The 16,107-nt window shown below is 40.6% G+C and overlaps 1 protein-coding gene across 7 annotated transcripts in view; it reads left to right on the forward strand.

The window, feature by feature from the left end:
- BCOR (BCL6 corepressor) overlaps nt 1-16,107 on the forward strand; it is a 152,736-nt gene that overhangs the window by 127,023 nt on the left and 9,606 nt on the right. For 4 of the 7 annotated variants that reach the window (XM_020967109.2, XM_078146584.1, XM_020967110.2 and 1 more), the window contains 4 exons: nt 3,931-4,209; nt 4,714-5,070; nt 5,928-6,256; nt 6,651-6,956. In XM_020967109.2, the coding sequence (XP_020822768.2) occupies nt 3,931-4,209; nt 4,714-5,070; nt 5,928-6,256; nt 6,651-6,941 (1,256 nt within the window). In that variant the 3' untranslated portion in view covers nt 6,942-6,956. Of the gene's footprint in view, nt 1-3,930; nt 4,210-4,713; nt 5,071-5,927; nt 6,257-6,650; nt 6,957-14,149; nt 14,317-16,107 lie in introns of those variants that run through there. The other 3 variants (XM_020967108.2, XM_020967114.2, XM_020967116.2) reach the window with 3 other exon arrangements.

Here is a 16,107-nt window from a genome sequence, read left to right on the forward strand (position 1 = left end):
ATAGAGATTGTCAGGTAGTTGGAGGCACTAGGCACAAGCTAGAGAACATTCTTTAAGTGTTGGCTTCAGAATAGAAGGAGGGAAGAAAATGAGTACCTCTGACTGGAGTGTTGTATGCTTGTTCAAAGAGGAACACTAAGCATGGACTTTGGGAGTGCCATTCAGATTCTGGTAACATTGTTAACACTTGCAAAATGAGCATCAGAAATTGTTCCTCTAAGTTGGTCTTCTGTGGAAGGTACCATTAGTTTTGATGAGGGGGTCAGGTGGTTGAGATCAAAGGTTTTCATCTGTGCACTGATTAGTGACAGTTAATTAGATTGCCAATTTCTGTGCAGGAGGGAAAAATGCTGTGGATATTTTCAACCTTTCGATTCACGTTTGAACTTAGGTAAGGGTTGGATGGGATCCAGACCATTATTAATGCAGGTGACATTATGAAACCTGTAATATTAATAGGAAGGAAATTCATGGAAAGTGGACCTCAAGAAACCTAGGTTGGACCGAATGGGATGAAGATGAGGGGTCATTGTGACCTCTTAAGCTCTTTTTACATGGAGATCTCGGACATAAGGACAGTGCTGTGGCAAAGGATAGTTTTTTCACTTTGGACCTGTATGGAGAAAAGTCCTTCCAGATGGCTCATGAGCTTTGCCAAATGTAAATAAGTGTATTTGCTTTTCTCTTTACAAAGCATGTGATTATAATCAGATGTGAACGAGTCATTGTATTGGGAGGGAAAGGAGAAGAGAAAAGAAGGTGGTCAGCAAGAAATTTCTCTCATTTTATCCTGGTTCTAAAAGACGTGGTCCCTTTAGACTGGAGTTATATCTAAGCTGTACTTGACAGAGAATTTTATTATATTTTCAAAACTCCCCTTCTAAATTTGTTTGTTTGGTTTTTTTTTTTAAGCAGAAGAATATTTTAAACTTTTTTAAAAACTAGTGAAAGCCTCCAACTTGATGCTTTTCAGGTATTGCTTTTTCAGTTTCCTCACTCGTAGACTTACTAGCAAAAAGTGTGGTTGGTTGGATCATTCACATAAAGAAAAATAAATTATTGTAATTAAAATGGGATACCATTCTCAAAAATTATATAAAAGAGTTAAAAACAGAGTTGGCATCTTGTGTTTGGCATCATCTTGTTACAATAATTTCCATGGCATTTGAATTTTTGGAAGTATTCAGTAGTCCTGTTGGTGGGGGTGGTGAGGTGCTGTTTTTGGAAGACACCAGGTAAACAGTATTAATTCTGCTTTCCACTTTCAAAGTAACTACTTAGGGTAAGAAAAAAAGAGAGTCTGGATTAGAATTCACAACTCCCCCTGGTTTTCCACTCTAATGCAAAGCCCATTGACTAATAGTGGGTTTTATGACTTGTGTAAACATTTGCTTATTTCATGTTTGTTTCCCTGCTGTTGCAGGAGGTTTTTTAAATTTAGACACCTCCAACTGGATATCCCAGAGACATTTCAAACTCCATATATCCACAACAGAACTCGCAGGTTCTATACCTCAGCATTCTCCATGACTCCTTACTTTACATGTCATCTAGCTGTTTCTCCATTTATACAGCTTGTATCCGACCTCTTCTCTTTATCTACATACACAGCTACCATTTTAGTTCAAGGCCTAGTTGCCTCTTGCTGGGTTTAGTGCAGTAACCTCCTCCTGATTGATTTTCCCAGTTCAAGCTTCTCCCCTCTCCAGTCTGACCTACACCCTACTGCCAAAATAATCTTTCCTAAATGAAGATCTGACCACATCATTCTCCTACTCATGCCTTTACTATAAATTCCTCTGTTTCATTTTTAAAGCCCTCCACCACCTGGTCCTAGCCTCTCTTCAGACTCACTGAAATCTACCTCCTGTTCTCTGAGATACAGCCACACTGGCTTTCTTTCTGCTCCCCTCCGGTGTCGATGCTTCTGTCATCCCTTTTCATTGGCTGTCCCTCACGCCTAGAAGGTACTCTGTCTTTTCTGCCTCATAGCATCCCTCTTCACCTTCAGAATACAGCTCAAGCACCATCTTCTGCATGAGGTCTTTCTTGATCTCCTCAACTTGGAGTGACCTCCCTTCAAAACTTCCTTATATTTAGCTACTTTGTACTTTTCTCTTTATATTTATTTTGTATGCACTTGTTGGCTTCCTGTTAGAATGCAAGCTTCTTACCAGGAGGGATTATTTTATTCATTGCATTTGTATCCCCAGTGCCTAGCACAAAGCCTGGCATATAGCAGGTACTTAATAAATACTTATTGATTAATTGATACTCGAATTACACAGGACACCCAAACCTGGTATTTCCTTGAAACCCTCCACTTGACTTGGTGAAGTTGAGACAAGTTGTAGGAACGACTTTCTGTAGAGTATTGGACTGTTTGATCCATAGAAGAGTACCCAGCTCTTACCTTCCAATTTAGATACTGTATGCTGGTAAGAACGCTTAGGAGTGGTATTTCTGAAACAACTGTTGTTAGTATTTAAAAGCACATAGAGGAATATGGAAGGAGAGCAAATGCTCTTGTAAAAGTAGGTTTTTGCTCCCTGTGGTGTCACATGTATATAGTGTGCTAGTGTCCAGCTTGATAGGAATGTTGCATTCACATTTTCTGGGAAAGAAAAGAGGTCTAAAGTAATATACCTGCATTTACTAGTTATCCATTTTAATTCGGCAGTTCCAGGAAGGGCTTTCTCCTCATGCTTCTAGCTCTTGAACATGTGCAGTCCATGGGGTGGGTGTGGGTGGGGTGGGGGGAGGGGTGTGTACACATACTAGATAACATGAGGTGATAGGATCAGGTTCTTTTGAGCCTGGAGTGATGCCGTGTTTTTAAGCTGTCCTGAGTGCTTTCATCTCTTGGATTCACTTAGGACAGCTGCCCTTGGGTTTCTCTGCCTTTTGTTCCTCTGTGACCACCATCCAGTCTTTCTCCTCTCCCAGCCCCTCCCCAGTCTAAGAACTTTCATCAAATTGGTGTTTCCCCACATGTTTCTTTCTTTCTCCCTCTACCACTTCTGCTGCCATTTTATGACTTGGACTTCATTGTGGGAACTCTACTGTCCCATTTATTTCCTGGAAAATGTTATTCTTTTCTAAGGCTTTAGTTCTTTAGGCCAGACAGGAGGAACAGCTATTCCCCAGTTCCAGTTAGCCAAGGGTAACTGTTCAGTTTTGCCCTGTTCACAGCCTTCTTTTTACTCCTTCTCTTTGTTTCTCATCAGCTATCCTCATTGATAATGACTAGTGAAATCAGATATCAATCACTAAACCCATTTTGAAATGTTTGCTGTATGTGGCAGGCACTGGGGATACAAAGACAAAATGAAACAGTCCCCATCCTCAAGAAGCTTATATTCCATCTGCCTGTGAGATCCCTGCTGTAGTAGACAGGGAACTGGTTTTCCTCTATCTGCATTAATCTATATATTTGCCTTAAAGTCAAGGAGAAATTACAAGTTTTGCCTTAGAAGATTCCAGGGAAGACATGGGTATTTATCATTTGAAAAAAGGAGTTCCAAGGGGTTCTTTTAAATATTCTAGAGAATTCATTCCAATATCTCCTCAACCCAAAAAGAAAAAAAAATAGAGGAGAAGGTTTTTATGTGTTGTCATCCCATTTCAGAAAAGAAGATCCAACTTTCTTCCTCTTAGATGACTACTGTTGCAGGAGCATCCCTTCCTTGGGGGATGGGGTTCTGTTTGGGTTTTTGTGCTTCAGAATCTGTAACACTCCACCCCCCCCCCCAATATTTCCAAGTAATCTATAAAGATCTGTTCATAATAGATTGGTTTTGGAGAGAGCTACTCCCATGTACTCTAAACCCACTGTGCCTCCCCTTTACTTTTCCCCTAAGTCTCTCTTCTAATGGTAATTTTTCATGTATCATTATTGGGGTTTTTTGCTTTGTTACTGTTTTTTTTCAGGTGACTTTAATAATACAGGGAATAAACTAGATCACTTTGAAGCCCCAGAGGAAAAAGATCTTCACATTGAAAAATGTTTCTTGGAGAGGCAGCCTCTAACTGAAAGAACTGCAGACCTGCCGACCCCAGACATGCCCCACAGCCCTGGCCCCCGGCTGGACAGAAAGCGAAAACTCTCAGGGGAAAGTCTGCAGCCTGATGGCAGCCAACCAGAGGCAGTGGCAGAGGAGCTGCAGGAGGATCCCCTACTGAAAGCCAAGAGGAGACGGGCCTCCAAAGGTGAGCTCCTCTAGCTTAGGCCAGGCCGGCCTTGGGCTTCCATGCATGGGACTGTGGCAATGTGTGTGGATGTGTGGGTATGGATATGAGGCACTCACCCCTCCAAATACAGTCTGTCATAGTAAGGAATTACTCATTACAAACCTCCTGAACGTTCCTATGCTCAGCCCTTTGAATTCATGTTGTCTTCATTGGGGAAAAGAAAACTGGCAGAACCCAGTAAGAACTGGTGGTGAGGCACACATAGCCATGACCATACAGATAACCACAGTCCACATAACCCTTTAGTGCCTAAAACTGACAACTAAGCCAAACAAAAACAAGCCCATAATGCCTCACACAACCCACAGGGAAAAAAATGAACCACTCCCCAGTGTGTAGCAAGGTGCTGAAGCAGAGACAGTGATGCCCTCCTTCCTCCCCGCAAGTGACTTGTAGATCATTTTGTTTTTAGACTTTAGTTGAGGGGGCTTTTTGATTAATTTTTAGTTATTTTTCCATTAGATGACTGGCCTGAGAGGGAAATGACAAACAATTCCTCTAACCACTTAGAAGAGCCACATTGTAATGAGGTGACCAACCTGAAGGTGTGCATTGAATTAACAGGGCTCCATCCCAAAAAACAGCGTCACCTGCAGCATCTTAGGGAACTGTGGGAGCAGCAGGTGTCACCACCAGAGAGATCCCCGCCCAGCAAGTTGGGCCGGCAAAGCAGGAAAGATTTAGCTGAGGCTGTGCAGCCAGAGGTCACTGCAAAGGTTAAAGACTGCACCGAAGAAAAGCACCCCAGGAAAAGGTCAGAGGTCAAAAGCAATAGAAGCTGGTCTGAAGAGTCCCTCAGAACAAGTGACAATGTACAAGGTACGCAGAGGCCACTAGGGAACTTGTGTTGGCTTACTCTTAGTAGTGATGCATGCTGGCACCACTATCATGAGTGGATGGATCATCTACAATTCATATGTCTGTATCTATATCTATACCTGTACCTATACAACCCCATTTGTAGTGACCTTACCTTCTTAGAAGTTGACTACTGAAATGTGCAAGGAAAGGAATTTTTAAAAATGATATAACTGTATTAAAATAGAATATATTCTCTCTCTCCCCCCCCTTTTTTCTTTTTTCTTTTAAAAACCAAACTGATTTGGTTTGATCATATGACTTACAAGTGTACAGGAAAGAACCTTCGTTTCTTTGGATGCCTTTTGACACTCAGTAGCTCTGTGGCAGCTTAACTTAAAGGAGTGAGGGAAACCATTGTAGGCTGATAGTCCACAGACTGGGTAAATGCCAGAAATAAAGTTGAAGCAGCACCAAGGAGCTAGCTAATAAGTCCATCACTCCATCCTCAGCCGATCTCTGCCGAGCCTTGATGTTGCAGCACCTAGGCTAGCAATAGGAGTGTCTACTGCTCTTAGATCCCTGCAGCACCTAGGCACAATAGGCAGGGGGGAGGGGAAGAAGGGAGAATTTGCATTTATGTGCTTGTCAGGCCCTTTAAAATGACTTCCCAGCTCCGGGCTTTGTGGGTTAACCTATTTGCTATTTGAATGTGGGTAATTAAAATATTAATGCTTTGAAAACATAATTGGTATATCTTTAAAAAATGAAGCTGCTTTGGTGATAAGTGTTAACAATACGCCTTTCTTTCAGCACCCGCTCGCTCCAACGGTGTAATGCCTTCTTCCTTTCCACCCTTCCCCCCTCTCCCCATTTAGGCTTGCCTGTATTCCCGGTGTCTCCGCACATGAAGAGCCTTTCATCCACCAATGCGAACGGCAAAAGGCAGACTCAGCCAAGCTGTACGCCAGCCTCGAGGCTGGCTGCCAAACAGCAGAAAATTAAAGAAAGCCGGAAGACAGATGTGCTGTGCACAGACGAAGAGGAGGATTTCCAGCCTGCATCCCTGCTGCAGAAATACACCGACTGTGAGAAGCCATCAGGGAAGCGCCAGTGTAAAACCAAACACTTGACTCCACAGGAGAGGAGGAGGAGGTCATCTCTGACAGGGGATGATACCACAGATATAGAAAACAACGAAGACAAGGTATCCTTATTAAAAAAAAAAAGCCTATTTAAGGTTCTAGTCATACACTAACTTTGCCTCCTACAGTCACCACCAGCCTACGTCATAATATGCTGTAATAAAGCACCTGTTTTCATTGGCCCCTCCTGAAAACGTAACTTTCCTGTCCTTAAGGTACACAGAGGTCTACTTATTCTCCCAGGAGAAAGTAAAGTTACAAATTTAGCTTTGATAGATTTTCCACTGTCCATCCCCCATTCCCTTTTTCCCATGAAGCCTAAAGACAAAATTATTTTCTGCCCTCAATGAGGTTTATAGTCCATCAGAGAGATGGTGGGAGTGTGGGGGAAGGGTGGCTAAATAGATACCAGTAAATGATTCTTTTGTTTGTTTTTTATTTTTTTTTTTTGGACAGGTCATGGTAACAAGGAGGTTCAGGAAGCGACCAGAGCCAGCTTCTGAGTGCGACTCTTTGCCTTCCAAATTGCAGGAGCAGAAGCCGTATGATCGCCTGCCACAAACTCCCTTGTTAACTTCCTCCCAGTCTGCACAACTGCCGAGCCCCCCTCAAGAGACCACCCCAACTCGCCCCATGCCACCTGAAGCCCGGAGGCTGATTGTCAATAAGAATGCTGGTGAAACTCTGCTGCAAAGGGCAGCTCGCCTAGGATATGAGGCAAGTCTCACTGTAGAGCATCTAAATTAAAATTCCACTTCTGGGGGCAGAGGGATGGAGGCACAAGGGAGGTGTGTCTTAGTTTGGGGAAAAGATTCCAAGTGAGAATGGGTGGTTCACATTCAGAGAATCAGATATTAGCAAAAGTCTGTGCTCGTTTTGCCTGGGATGTTAGGGCATTTGGGCTCCTTTTCTCTTCAACGAATCATTCAGTGTCTTCAACAAAATAAAGGCCTTTCCCATGTTGAATTCATGTTCAGGCAGGTAGCATCTCTTAGCATCCTCAAGGTTCACTGGCTTATCTGTGATATAAAATCTGACATAACCCAGAAGCTTCAGAGCTTGAAGGCTGAAGGGGAATGTTAATGAGCCCTGTTGGATTTTGACTAGTGAAGGGAGGAAAGGTTGTTTGTTTTAGTTTCTGTCCTGCAAACGTGTTTATAGATGGAGAGGCATGTGGAAAGTGTTCAGGGTGCTTTGCTTTTCAGGACACGGGGCAGTTTGATGGTGTAAAATGGAAAGAAAACAAGCAGCTTGATTATGACTGAAAAATCAGTGATTTCGTTGTCTTCTAGTCCTGGACATGGGACTGGAAATATAAAGGTATCTCTAAAGACTTGGGCAGCCAGTAAAGATGATAAGAATGGGGTCGCCTTATTCATTGATGAAATTTTGTCTCTGCTTCTAGCACTGTGGGCGATTCTCTGGTCCTCTAAGGATGTGCATAACTTTGACCATCCTTCCTACTCTATCCTCGGTTCACACCAAAACCAAAATAGTGAGGTTTGGGAGCCTCTGCCAAATGTTAAAATCGCCAAGCTGCCTTGCCTGTTGATCTTTTCTTCCACTAGCTTCTCTCTAGGTCGTCTTCTTTAAAACACCCCTACCCTCTCTGTTGTCAATTTGAACGGTGATGGAACGGCCCACAGAGCAAAGGCATTTTTTAATGTTGGTCAGCATCGGCCCTTGAGGAAGCTAAATGCTAAAATGAAATGTAGTTAACCACAGTTAGGCTTGGAAGCCAAGCTTTTGAATGACTAAGCTTCAAGGATGCATGTGCCCTTTGAAGACTGAGACCCTGACTCCGAAATTTTTATGCTTTGCAGAAGTAGACTTTTCACTTCTTGACCAAACTCTTTGCCTGGTTTGTCATGGTTACTTTCACTTTCTTTAGTACGAATACTTGACAGGGAACCTCGACCTTACTTGAGTTCATTTCTGAGGACTGATTATGTGTTAAAACAAAATTGTAATTGGAGTGTACTCTAATGGAAAGACTAGGTAGCTAGAAACTTTGAGTTCTGGTCAGTTTCTACCACTAAATTTAGCTGTTCAACATTGAAGAAAATACTTAATTATTCTGTGCCTCATCTATAAAAATGATAGTTTAGACCAAACCAGTATTTCTCTAACTTTTTCATGTAACGTGAATAGGGTCTTTGTGAGAAACTTTTGATGCTCTCCCTATTATGTGGAATTATGTATGATCACTTAAAGTTAGAGTTTGGTGTAGGAAAATTTGTATAATTGCTTCTATTTTGCTCCAAAGTTTCTTTAAAGACCTTCTTCCCCACTGTTCTAGAAATCTCCTACAACCTCTCCTTCTCTCCCAAAGCATTTTTATATGTTTTATCAACACAGAGTGTTCCGTGACTAAACTGGTTCAAGAAATACTAGAGCAGATGATCTCAGATGTCTCTTCCAGCTCTAAAATTCTAAGATTCCCGTGTTCTAGTATATTAGCAGCTTTCCGGGCTTGTTTTTTTTTAGTTCAGTTTAGGATTTTTTTCCCCCTGATAATCAGTTTGATCCATACCGTCTTTTTTTAAAAAAAAAAATTTATTAATGTATTTTACCAACAATCACCTCCATATGCTTTTGAGTTGAAAATTTTTGTCCCCCTTCCTCCCCACCACCCTCCCCAAGACAGCGCACAATATGATATAGGCTTTACATTTACATTCCTATTAAACATATTTTCACATTAATGAAGTTATAAGTAAAAATTAAAACCAATAGGAGGAACCATCAGAAAGATGAAACAAAACTCAACAGATGGTAAAAATAAGTGATAGTGATTCAGCTTCCATAGTTCTTTCTTTGGATGTGGACAGCATTTTCCATCCCGAGGCCTCTGGAGATGTCTTACTTAGATCCTTGTAATGCTGAGAAGGCTTCAGTTTAACAATAGTAGTCATCGCACAACGTGGCTGTTACTGTATACAAAGTCCTGTTGGTTCTGCTCACTTCACTCAGCATCAGACCATATAAGTCTTTCCAGGTTTTTCTGAAGTCAAGCCTGTTCATCATTTCCTATAGCACAATAGTGTTCCGTTACATTCATATACCACAACTTGCTCAGCCATTCCCCAATTGATGGGCATCCTCTCAATTTCCAATTCTTTGCTACCACGAAAAGAGCTGCTGTGAATATTTTTGTACGTGTGGGTCCTTTTCCCATTTGTTTGATCTCTCTGGGATATGGCCCTAGAAGTGCTATTGCTGGATCAAAGGGTATGCACATTTTTATAGCCCTTTGGGCATAGTTCCAAACTGTTCTCCAAAATGGTTGAGATCCATACTGTCTTAGGGAAAAGAATTAGCTTAAATGAGTCACAGTGTATTCTCTCTTATCCATTAGTTTTAACCAGTTAGCGCCATTGGTTAGAATTGGTTAGAATATGGAAGTATTGAGTCAAGGTCATTCATGATATTCGAAGGCTCCTGACTGTTACCTTTTTCATGTACTCCCAATCAGCTGTCTGGCACGTGTCTCATTGGCCAATAGGAGGATTGGATGAGACATTGAACGATAAACCATATCACCAATGGTGGGCAAGAATTTTACTCTCCAGATACAGGCACACTATAGTTGTGGATAATTGGACCTAGAGTTTCTCATCTCGAAAGGACATACAAATCTAACATTTGGCCTACTCCTCTTTCCCTCTAACACACAGACATTTTAATGCAAGTGAAGTAGCTGAGGCCCAGAGAGATGTCTTTGGCCAGAGTCACGTAGCTAGTTAACACTGGCCTTTTCTTCAATAAATAGTACTCAAATTACACAAAAGTTTGGTCATCTCTCTCATCTAATGTTGTTCACTTTTAATTACTAACTGCCTGGTGTTTTTGGTTGAAGTTTGTCTTCTTGTTTAGGGCTTACTCTATTGAGCTAGCACAGTGTTCAGTGCATGGGAAAGGGTGGGAGAAAGAGGGAGAGAGAAACTGTGAAGGAAGGAGAGAAGAAGAGGGGCAGGGAGAAGAGATCATACATCAGCATCCTGTAGGGGAGATAACAGCAGGCTTTGTGATCTTGGTTAAGTCACTTCTTCTCTAGACCTAGTTTCCTCATTTGTAAAATGATGGAGTTAGACTAGATATGAACTCTTTCAGATTCTTTCCAACTCTGGCATCCAGGAGTTCTGATTCATTAGAGAATGTCATCATTATTACAGGCTCTTTAACTTCGTTAAGAGTAGAAGAAAATTTCCTAGAAAGACAAGGCCTAATCAAAGTGATCTACTCATGAGAATGATATCAAAGTGATCCACCCTAGGAAATCTGCACCAAGAGTATAGATCCAGGAATTGGAAGTTACTGGGGGCTTTGAGTTAGAGAAATAACTTTTCATGTGTCTCATCCAATGAACTGCCACTTGGATAGTTATAATTTCATTCCCATATTGCTTGCATTCTTACCTTGAATGAATATACTACATGTAAATTATGCATGTCACTGCTTATTACTTTTGATGCAATAGCTTAGGCACTTAAAAAAAGTAACCAGAAGATTAAATCTTTCAGCATTTAATCAAACTTTCCGAAATATCTTTCAGCGTCATATGAAATCCTATCCCAATCCTTGGGATGATAATAGGGCAGGAGGACTTACAGGGCTTTCAACTATTTGAGCTCTTAGTTGAGGGGCAATTCATTGAACCCTCTTGTTGAGGATGCAATTTAAATGGATAGCTATGGCAAGATACTCATGTAGTTAGTTTGTGCCATTATGGTTTATTGCTTAGTTGGGGGAACCACATGCAATAAATAGGCTATTGTCTGTTTTGGTGTGTGTAAACTGATTCTTAAATTCCTGAAACGACCTCTGTCTTCGGATAATGCTTTGAATAGACCACCTAAATGGATATGTCAATTGCCGCAGAAGCTATGAAATCTTTTCCTCAGTTTATAAAAGCTTACATTTCTGAATCTAAAATGTGCCTGTCACCACATGCTTGTACATTTAGTGGTAATGGTTAAATTTTTTATGAATTAAATCATGTTTTTAAAAAAGTTAATGAGGCATTTAATTAATTAACAATGTTGAGTTTTATGGTCTTTATGGTTACATTTTGTGGTTAATGGCATTCCACTTATAGCTGCTTACCATTGAACTGTCCAACCAAAAAAAAAAACCCTCACCACATTTTGGGAGTATGTATGCTGTCCTTAAAAACATTTTAAAAATTCTAGGTAGACAGAATTGGCAAATATATCTTGGGTATTTTTTAATTTAATGGTCATAGGCCATTACAGTTTCAGGACTAGAAGAGACTTTTTAGAAGTCATATAATCAGCCCCTTAATTTTACACATGAGAAAATTGAGGCCCAAATGTGTGAAAGTGCTTGCCAAAGGTCATGGGTAAGAAGTGGCAGAGTTGGGTTTGAATCCATATCATCTTAGCAGTTTTCTCATATTTAACCTGTTGGTTGGTTAAAAATGGTCTGTGGAAATAGTCTTCCTGGAATGATCAGCTTAGGTAGGGCTGCGTTATTTTGTAGACTTGGTTCATCCTAATAAATGATACTGCGTCACTAAATTCAACGGATAGTGGAATTTATCACACTCTTCTGAAGTAGCATGTTTTGGCCCAGGCAGCAGAAAACCTGTGGTATGAGCCTACCTCCAACACTCAGGAGCTGGGTGACATCCCTGAACCTTAGTTTCCTCATCTACAAAATGATATGTGTAGTACCTACTATATGCTAGGGACTGTGCTAAGTGCTTTTTACAGATATCATCAAAAGATATTATCTTCCCTGCCTACCTCACAAAAAATCTGTAAAAAATCTTCACAGATCTTTTCTAATTATTCAAAATGATTTCATTGATTGGGTATATTCTTTCCATCAGGGCAGATTTTTCTCCAGTCCCCCCCCCCAACCAACACACACACACACTCACACACTCTCTTTCTGGATTCATGGGGCCTCGTGGCCAAACCTTGGGTTGTAGCCCCTGTCCGGTTAAGTAGATAATCCTTGAAAGTTTGTCTCTACTGCATTCTAAAGCCTTTTTAGCTTCAGTGAGACCTGCCCAGTGTTTGTTTGTCGAAACCTAGGTTCATCTGTGTGCCCCACTCCCGGGGGAAGGGTGGGGGGGGTGCTGAGTAAAATTTGAGATCCATTTGAAATACAATGTGAAGCACGTTATTTGGTGGAAAGAAAAACCATAAATAAAAAAGTTGCTGATTTAGTTTGTTTAACTTTATCTTCAAAGCAAAGGGAATTAAATCAATATTAATGCTGGGGGCAAGTTGGGCCCGGGGTAGGGATGGAGACAGGAAACTGGGTTCATAAGCCTTAGAAACAGCCGCTCACTTCAGGCCATCCTAGACCTTAATTATATACAGCTACTCCAGGTAGAAGTGGAAATTCCAGGTAAAGGCCATAGTTGTTAAACTAATTTGAGTCCTTGAGATTTATTAATAGGAGCAATTAAGCTCTTGGTTGGTGAGACACCAGACTTCTGGGATCTGGTTAAATTGATCTGTGCAGCAGCAGTAAGTGGCTCCCGCACTTGATCCCAGTGTCATGTGACCAAGTTCCTTTCCTTGGCTGGGGCATGCCACTCATTAGCTTGCTACAATCCACTTTAGTCTGGTTAGTGAGGGCCTGCTAAAAGAACAGCTTCATGCTGTATCCTGGATACCAGTTCTCAGGTCAGGTGTACTAAGAGCACAGATTATTGTGGGCTTTCCAGCAGATCTCAAACTGAATGAATAAAGGTGGGCCGTGTGACTCATGGTTTTGGGGCCTTGAGGATAGTCTGATTCCTCTCTACCCTCATCTTCTTCACAATGATCATTTGATTGATCAGCCACAAACTGGTTTAAGATTTTTCATTATTTTCTTAATTGATATGATGGAGCGGTTATTATTAGATGGAAAAGATAAAAGTTCTGAGAATTTCCTTTCAGTGGGTATTAGGGGGAAGCCTGTCCCCCCAGATCCCAGCAGTCTTGACTGTCATCGGAACTGTGAAAAATCCACATTGTTCTCCCCAGCCTTCAGTGCTAACTCTTGAAAACTGACAGTTCTCTGCTGGGTGTGACTTGTAGGAAAATATTTGTAATATGTTTTCTAATGGCAAACATTGTTCTATGTGTTTGAAAACTTTCTTAATCAAGGTAATAAAACATTGAATAAATTACTGCTCTGCTTACAGGGAACGTTTCATATTAATATTTTAACACTCTAAGGAAGTAAGATTAATAATAGTGATTCTAAGGCAAACTATTTACTCAGAACAAATTCTGGAAAGGGAGAGGCAGGAGGGAAATCAGCTTGTTTCATGTAGCTCCTGAAATGTGTAGGTCATGTTATTGGATATTTTATTTTCTGCTATTACCTTAAATAAGCAGAAATATTTATATCATTTCCATCACTGGGGTAGACGAAGACTTGAGTGAGGCATGCAGGACAGGACAGTTCTGGAACCAGTGTTTAAAAAAAAAAATAACGGGTTGACTTGTGTTCTGAAAAACTTTACTTCCACTTCCTGATATAATGCAGTGTGATCTTCAACCTTTCAGCACATTACCTCAAGCTCTACTATAAACCAGACAGTGATTCTCTCTGATCCAGTGTTTTCTCTTGACAGCAACTTTCAGGTTCTTTACACCTGCCTCAGAAGTTAGGGGGGCATTTAACAGTTACTAAGCATGTTCTCTCCAATGTCTTAGCTTCTTTGAACAGCCTGTTATGGATCTGTCATCTACAAATTTATAAAACTATTTTTTGAACCCTTAGCTTGGATCTCTTTGGAGATGCTGAGGTCCATAAATTTACTCTTCTAAGTTTAGTGTGCATAGCATATTGTTGTACTTCCTTGTATTTGCTGTACTCTGGACCACAGGCCTTAAGCCTGATGCTATTGATAGCACACCTGTAGCACTACTGCTTACCTTTTGTAGGCCTTTCTTGCCACCAATAGCTCTGTTCTGTCTTCCCAGGAAGTGGTCTTGTACTGTTTGGAAAACAAGGTCTGTGATGTGAACCACCGGGATAATGCAGGCTACTGTGCCCTGCACGAGGCCTGTGCCAGGGGGTGGCTGAGCATCGTTCGGCATCTCCTCGAGTATGGAGCAGACGTCAACTGCAGCGCTCAGGATGGAACCAGGTCAGTTATGTTTCAGGTTGTGAAATCTTGAATGTAGCCAAGGGAGGTTGTGGGAGGGAGGATGTGTATGAGGTAAAAGAGAAGTAAAGGGATTTCTTTCTCCAAAAGTTAATGGTTACTTCTCTGGGTTCCTAGAATGAACAGATGACTGACACAGAAAACTTAGGATGCAGCTTGTTCCATCTCTAGAATTACTAATGTCATATTTAATCACTAGATCTACTAAAACTAAAATCATTATGGAAAATTCATATTCCTTCAGAAATGCTCATTATGTTGGCTTCTAAAACATTTAGATTATTGGTTTCCTTTCAGTGTTTGACTTGGATGTCCTTCCTTCCTTTCTTCCTTCCCTCCCTCCTTCCTTCCTTCCTTCCATCCTTCCTATAAACTTTTGATGGTCAAGGACCATAAAAAAGTTCTTCAGTGACATTCCCACTCTGGTATCTGTCTGCTGAAAAACAAGCAACAGTGGTTGATCTATATATAAAGTCTGTATTTCTTATAGGATTGGTCTTGGTTTTAAAATGGGTCATTTCTCTGATACTTTCTTCTTTTTGGCCAATTGAGATATGGTATGGTCTTGACCATGTGCCTTTGATGTGTTGTTTTGTTGTTGTTTAGAAAGTTTAATTGTTTGCAGTGAAGTATCTTGTTTGATTTGCTAAAACTAGGTTACTTTCTGTCCTTTTCCTTTACTTCTCGTCCTTTTCCCTTCTCTAGAGGCTCTGTGAACTTTTTTCATCTTCAGAAATGCCATAGTTAAGCTTATATAAGTGTATTTTTCATTGCATCCCCTTTAAATTTTACAGTTTTTTGAAGAGCCTTGAATTAGTATCACATCGTGGTGGATAGATAGCATGGATAAAGTTGGGGGAAACCTGAGTTCCTATCCACCTGTGATAACTTCCTATGCCACCATAAGCAAGTCACTTAACCTTTTTTTTTTTTTGCCTCTGACAACTCTGGAGGACTTGAGGGTTAAACCATTCCAATTCTTTTTAATTCTTTTGTTTTCAGTTATTGGGTGGTGTTAGGGCTGTCTATTCAATGAGTATTTTAGATATACCTGTTAGTACTGGTAAATGTTGTAGGACATGCTGTGAGCTGCTGATGACTTAATCTTCTTTTTCAAGTTTTAATTGTCTTGAGTCTATAGATCATTCAAACTTAATTTAAAATTGACATGTTTCATCTTACGATTATTAACATACTTGGTAAAAGTACTCGTTCTTTTTTTTTAAACGTGTGTTTCAAATGAAATTACTTAGGGTGAAAGTTTATGTTTGTAAGATACTTGACAAAATTCAACAAATAGAGTGGAGGCACATCAGAGGACAGGGGGCAGAATGGATGCAGCTGTTTAGTTTCTAGATTGCTATGAAAGTAGCTAGGTTATTAAAAGATTAAAAACACAAATAAATGGGGGGCAACCACAGGAAGAAAATGTAAAGTATGCCCAGGTCTTTTCACAGTCTGTCAGCAGAGTAGTATTGACAGCTAACAGTGTGCCTTTAACAAATACCCCAAGCCAAAACTTTTTGATGTCAACAGCTCTCTAAGCATGTGATATAACACTGTTAAAATGATCTGAATAGGAGTTCAGTTCAAGGAGGAACTGTAAGTTTCAATGTGAAACATTTCACATTATTTTTCTAAAATTGATAAAAGGAGAAAGCCTTTTGCATAGTGCATTCAGTCAATTCATATGTGAATGCTGGCCAAGGAAGACATATTAGCACATACACAGGAGCAATAATGTTACAATACAACTTCCCGGTGCTCAGTTTG

The sequence above is a fragment of the Phascolarctos cinereus genome, unplaced genomic scaffold, assembly GCF_003287225.1.
Source record: "Phascolarctos cinereus isolate Bilbo 61053 unplaced genomic scaffold, phaCin_HiC Scaffold_726;HRSCAF=1367, whole genome shotgun sequence".
Lineage (NCBI taxonomy): Eukaryota > Metazoa > Chordata > Mammalia > Diprotodontia > Phascolarctidae > Phascolarctos > Phascolarctos cinereus.